We start from the raw sequence: 6,064 nt of genomic DNA on the forward strand, positions 1-6,064 counted from the left end.
AGATCAGCATTTTGTAACATGATATGGAATCTAAGCAAGGCCAACATATTATATACCCCAGGCATAAATGAAAGGGTTTTTTTCCCCAAAGCATGCACTCAGAAGGACATTTGTAAAACACAGTGTTTTAGGTCTGGGCCATTAGCGACCCAAAGGATCTAGAAGGACTATGAAGGCCAAACTAAAAGACGAATAGAGTGCCAGAAAGCAAATAGAAATTAGAGGAAATTATTTTTAGCACTAAGAAAGAGCATTAAGGCAAACAAGTGAAAGGAACACAGTGGGATACTGATGGGAAAAATCATCACTGTTGTTTTTAAAAGGAAATATAATCTAAAAGAAATGAGGGGGAAAGGAGAAGCAGGAGGACTTTAATGGAAAGAGTAGAATTCAGTGGTGGGATACTCTCACCCTGCTCCCCCAAAAGAGTGAGACAGACAGACAGACAGACAGAGACAGAGACAGAGAGAGACAGAGACAGAGACAGAGACAGAGCAAAGACCAAATAGACAGAGACACAGAGAAACAGAGAGGGCAAGAAGAAGAGTGGAAAGAAGAGAAGAGAGAGAAAAGGCAGAAAGAAAGAGGGAAGAGGAGAGAGAGAGAGTGAGACAGAGAGGCACACACACAGAAGGAGAAAGAGAGAGAAAAAAGAACAAAGAAGAAGGGAAGAAAGAGAGAGAGACAGTCAGACAAAGAAACAGAGACAGAGACAGAGAGGGAGAGAGTGTCCCTGCAAAGAGCAAGATTAAACCTATATACAGATAAGCAAATACAGTATATATATACATATATATATATATATATGTATATATATCACACAAAAATAACACAAATATCTATCAAAAAAAAAAAAAGAAATAGCCTATTGCTTTGGTTAGCCATGGTTGGGAGTGAAAGTGAGAGGGGAAGGGGGAAGGGGTGGGTGGGGAATCCAGTCCCCATTAAAAAGAAATGCAGTAAAATCATTAACTAGTCAAAAGGAGCCGTAAACAGCAAATTGTCTCCTGGGGAAAGTAGGTTTGCCCAGACAGCCCCCAGTAGGGGTTGTGGTGGGATATGCTAATAATGAGTAGCCACTGTGGACCAGCCTCCCTCTCCATGAATATATAAAGAGGGCCATGCCTCCCAGTTAAGGACACTAGCCTCTCCCGGGCTAATTGCTGAGAAAATTGACCAAGTGGAACCAGGGTAACTTTCACTAGAGTCTCTCTCTCTCTCTCTCTCTCTCTCTCTCTCTCTCTCTCTCTCTCTCTCTCTCTGTCTCTCTGTCTCTCTGTCTCTCCCTCTCTCTCTCTCTGTCTCTCTCTCTCTCTCTGTCTCTCTGTCTCTCTGTCTCTCTCCCCCTCTCTGCCCTCCAGGTGCAACATCCCTCCCTCTCTCCTCTGGCAGAATGGAAATGATGGAGAGCTGCCAGTTCTCCCCATCCGAATTCTTCTACGACAGCTCCTGCATCCCTTCTCCAGAGGGGGACTTCGGGGACGAGTTTGAGACCAGAATGACTTCTTTCGGAAGCCACCAAGGAGATCTCCAAGGGTCGGACGAAGAGGAGCACGTGCGAGCCCCGACGGGTCACCACCAAGCGGGTCATTGCCTCATGTGGGCTTGCAAAGCTTGTAAGAGGAAGTCCACCACCATGGACCGGAGGAAGGCGGCCACCATGCGGGAAAGGCGGAGGCTGAAGAAGGTGAACCAGGCTTTTGAGACCCTTAAGAGATGTACTACGGCCAATCCGAACCAGAGACTCCCCAAAGTGGAGATCCTCAGGAATGCCATCAGATACATAGAAAGTCTCCAAGAACTGCTGAGGGAACAGGTCGAAAACTATTACACTCTGCCAGGACAGAGCTGTTCTGAACCCACCAGCCCCACCTCCAATTGCTCAGATGGGATGGTAAGAAGTTCATGTCAAAATAAGTGTCTTTATTATTAACTGTTCAAAACAAATGGAAAAAATGCTAGAGGTATTAGGTGGTTTGGATTTTTTATCTCAAGACTATCTGGGGGGTGATTTTGCATATTGTAAAATGTTGAATGGACCCAGATATATAAAGATTACATGGTCCTGGTTCAGGGAAGCAAGGAGCCTGGTGTAGAGATTATTAGACTGAAACTCAGAAAATTTAGTTCCTAGATGTTGCTCACCTCTATTTGACCGTCAACTCTGTGGGTCTCAATTTGTTCATCTACAAAATGAGGGGCATCGACTTATAGGGTCTCAGTCAGCTGTTAACCTTTGCAGTGGCCAGATAATTGTCACAACCCTCTTTGTCATTCTAAGGCAGTGGAGATTACTTCTTTCAGCAAGGTGCTGCCTGCTGAGGTTGTTGGCAGGAAGAAAGATCACAAAGTGATCTTTGGGAGGAAGCAATGAAAACTTTTCTTCATTATGGTCTATCTTCAAAAAAATGTAATTGAAGTCTGCTTTGCCACACACAGAGGACGAAGGGGGATAATCTCTGGAGCCTACATTGCCCATGTTTTTCATAATTTAATGAAGAAATGGGGGGAAAAAAAGAAAGAAAACACCCGCTCAAGCCATGACTCCTCCCCTGAGGAAGCCTGGCTCTGAGAAGTTGTTGATGCATTCTTTTCTGAGAGCGTTTGCTTCATCTGTGCCAGCTTTTAATGTGTTATTGCCCTGGGAAAGTGTTCTCTCACTGAATTAGGGTAGCTTCCTCCTCCTACCATCCATTCTTTATGGAGAAACCAATGGTTATTGAAATCTCATTTCATTTCTCCTCATCTCTTCTCTTCTCATACCATGTCGTCTCAGCTCTTTTTTTCTGACTCACTGTCTCTGACTGCCTCTCTGCCTCTCTTCTCCCCTTTCTCTCTATCTCCCTTCCTTCCTTCCTTCCTTTCTCTCTCTCTTTTTCTTTCTTTCTTCCCTCCTTCCCTTCTTCCTTTCTCTCTCTCTCTCTCTCTCTCTCTCTCTCTCTCTCTCTCTCTCTCTCTCTCTCCCTCTCTCCTCTTTCACGCTTCTCCATCTCCATGTTCTAGCAATTTCATTTCAAAAATAAATTGAAATAAGAGGTTCAGAAAAGTCACAAATTATCTGACCCTTTGTTCCTTATTCTAAGTTGTCAAACACTAAAACCCACTTCCTCTCCTGTGTTTTGCTTTTCTTAGGCTGAGTGCAATAGCCCCGTGTGGTCCAGAAGAAATAGCAGTTTTGACAGCGTCTACTGCCCTGATATGACAAATGGTGAGTGCTAATGGTCATAGATGAGCTTCAGAGCTAGTCAACTGAATAGCTCACAGAGGAAGGGTTCTTTATCTCCATTGGATTCCTTTGGCAATCTGGTGAAACCTATAGATTTCAGTATAATGTTTTCCCATTGCATAAAATAAAATACATAAGATGAAAAAGAGAAACAACTGCAATACAGTTTAAATATCAGTGCTTTTAGCAAACATTTTTTCAGATTTTAGTTTTTATTGGGTAAGTGAGTACTTTTAGATGTTAAAGTGGTACTTTTAGATGTTAAAAAAGCAAGAAACAAACAAACAAAAAAAAAAGAAACAAACCTTAAAAAGCCTCAACACAACAGCAAAATCCCCGTTTCCAGGTTCTACTCACTACCCATCTCCCCAGCCATCAAAGATGTGTACTTTGGCCTAAGTCATCCAGATATTGGCTTCCAATTTCTGCTTTTCTTTTTCTATGACCACCTGACTTTTGAGAGTGGGTGGAAGGGATCCTGTGAGAGGGGAAGGTCAGAGTAGCAAATTTTTCTATCCATGTCTAATTCATAATGTGTTTCTCTTGCAATCCTCAGTTTCCTCAACCGAGAAAAATTCCACATTATCCAGTTTGGACTGCTTATCCAGCATAGTGGATCGAATCTCATCCTCTGACCAACCTGTGTTGACTCTGCAGGACCCTGCTTCTCTTTCTCCAATTGCCAGTACTGACTCTCAGCCAGAAGCACCAGGGGCCCCTAATTCCAGGCTCATCTATCATGTGCTATGAACTCTGAGACTTGAGATTAATTCCACCCACTGATTTTACCTCCAAGTACAGAATTAACAGGAAAGCCTGTTAGCCCATGAAGCAGGAGGCTGTACAAAGTTCCGAGCTAAGACATTCTGTATATAAATATTTCATGTTAGTTGTATATTTGTGAATATTATTTTGCCACTTTAAAAGAAAATGTATTTAACTAAAAAGTCACCATCATATGAATGCTTTGTTTTTACTTTTGATATATATTTTTAATATTATTATTCATGGCAGAAGGTTGTTGGGAGGGGTAACTTGCAGAAGTGCTTAAATTATATTTTCCTAAACATTGTTTATTACTGGTTATTAGAAGTTCATTTTATGCTTTAAAAAATGGGTGGGATCAGTTACAGGAGACTTTAACCATTCTTCAGTTTTGCTTGCTCCTAAAGTCAGTTTTATTAAATAAAAAGAAAAAAATACTGTCTTATAGTATATATTTTACTCTTTTTATATGCAAAATGCATCTTGCTAATGTAAGAATAAATCAGTATTTTTGTGGATATTTTCAAGATATGAGAAACTTTGGAAGTGCCACTATAAATAAAAATGTCTTCTCAAAGAAATATATTGGTCTGATTTTTTTTTAATATAAATATTTCTATAGAAAGTAGCAAGAAGGGGCGGCTAAGTGGTGCAGTGGATAAGCACCGGCTCTGGAGTCAGGAGTACCCGGGTTCAAATCCGGTCTCAGACACCTAATAATTACCTAGCTGTATGGCCTTGGGCAAGCCACTTAACCCCATTTACCTTGCAAAAAAAAAAAACCTAAAAAAAAAAGTAACAAGAAATTTACAAAGTCCTTAATATTAAGCTTACACAATAACAATGCATTGGAATATTAGATTAATACAGCTATTTGGTATCTTTAGGGCTCTTTCTTAGTCCTGTTTGCTTCCCAATGTTAAATGTCAAATGTGAAACCATTTAGGTCTTTCATAGCTAAAACATAGCTTTTCTCTAATGATATTTCATTTGTATGAATAATTATGCTATGGGAATGAAGATCTGCAGGTAATTTCACCTGATAACATCTAAATGGACATGCAAAATTTAAAGAATTCTGAATTTGTAAAAGGCTCTTAAATATTAATTAGATGTTTTTGCTAGAGTTCCAGGTCAGTGAAGGACTAAAGAGGTATTCTATGATGATGATTCTGTGAAGGAATTGGGGATATTTGACCTCAGGAAGAGGAGACTTATCAGTCTTCTTATCAGGATTTATTAGTTATCATTGAGAGGCTGGGGCATGGGAGAAAGTTCAGTGAACTTTGTTTGCCAATAGAGTTAGTCAGAACCAGGAAAGAATTCCAAGAAATGTGTGGAAATTATAAAGAAATGGAATTAGGCTTGAGGCAAGGGGAAAAAAACTTCTTAGCAATCAGGACAGTCCCAGAGCGGAATGGGCTACCTCTAGAAGCGACGCGTTTACCATTATTAGAAATCTTCAAACATAGGCTGCATCACCATATTCCAGTGATGGTGTAATAGAGATTTTTGTTCACGTATGAACTGGAATAAAATCATAGAATTAGAATTGGAGAAAATTTAGAGGCCATGGAGTTCATTCTCTTCCTTTCTAGAGAAAGAGACAAGCACAGAGAGGTTGAGTGACTTATCCAGGTCACACAGTATCAAATATCTAATAAAATAGCCTCTGAGGTTCCTTCCAAGTCTGATATTCTATGTTTTTTTTTCCTATCTACATTTAGATATTATTTTTGCAATTGTAAAATGGTCTACAAGAGCTACAAATGAATAATTAAGATATTATATTTTTGTGTTTTCCTATTATTAAGATAAAAAGAGATCTGTAATTAAATCTGTCTTGGATGACTCATCCATATGAATCAATAATTTCTATGGTAGTCAAAAAATGGCTAAATCAATCCTTGACTTGCATTAAGAGAGGTAAACATGGCAAGTGTCTGAGGCTGGATTCAAACTCCCATCCTCCTGACTCCAAGACCACTGCTCTATCCACTGCACCACCTAGCAGCTTTTAGGACTATTCTGAAGAAGAGGGATAGCTGGGGGCAGCAGTGGACAGGGTACTAG

General features: G+C 40.2%; 1 protein-coding gene across 1 annotated transcript; it reads left to right on the forward strand.

Annotated features, from left to right (window-relative positions):
- Positions 1-1,117: 1,117 nt before the first annotated feature.
- On the forward strand, positions 1,118-4,499 carry LOC141511747 (myogenic factor 5). Its single transcript, XM_074220805.1, has 3 exons — positions 1,118-1,894; positions 3,133-3,208; positions 3,783-4,499. Exons 1-3 carry the CDS (start codon positions 1,394-1,396, stop codon positions 3,974-3,976), a joined length of 771 nt encoding a protein of 256 aa, XP_074076906.1. The 5' UTR covers positions 1,118-1,393; the 3' UTR covers positions 3,977-4,499.
- Positions 4,500-6,064: the final 1,565 nt, after the last annotated feature.

This window comes from Macrotis lagotis, chromosome 2 (assembly GCF_037893015.1).
Source record: "Macrotis lagotis isolate mMagLag1 chromosome 2, bilby.v1.9.chrom.fasta, whole genome shotgun sequence".
Taxonomy (NCBI): Eukaryota; Metazoa; Chordata; class Mammalia; order Peramelemorphia; family Peramelidae; genus Macrotis; species Macrotis lagotis.

Bases quoted from the DNA above. Each gene is read 5' to 3' on its own strand.
- LOC141511747 (XM_074220805.1), top strand. From the start codon at position 1,394: ATGGAAATGATGGAGAGCTGCCAGTTCTCCCCATCCGAATTCTTCTAC. The intron at 1,895-3,132 runs GTAAGAAGTTCA...TGCTTTTCTTAG, and splicing joins CCAATTGCTCAGATGGGATG to GCTGAGTGCAATAGCCCCGT. The intron at 3,209-3,782 runs GTGAGTGCTAAT...TGCAATCCTCAG, and splicing joins CTGCCCTGATATGACAAATG to TTTCCTCAACCGAGAAAAAT.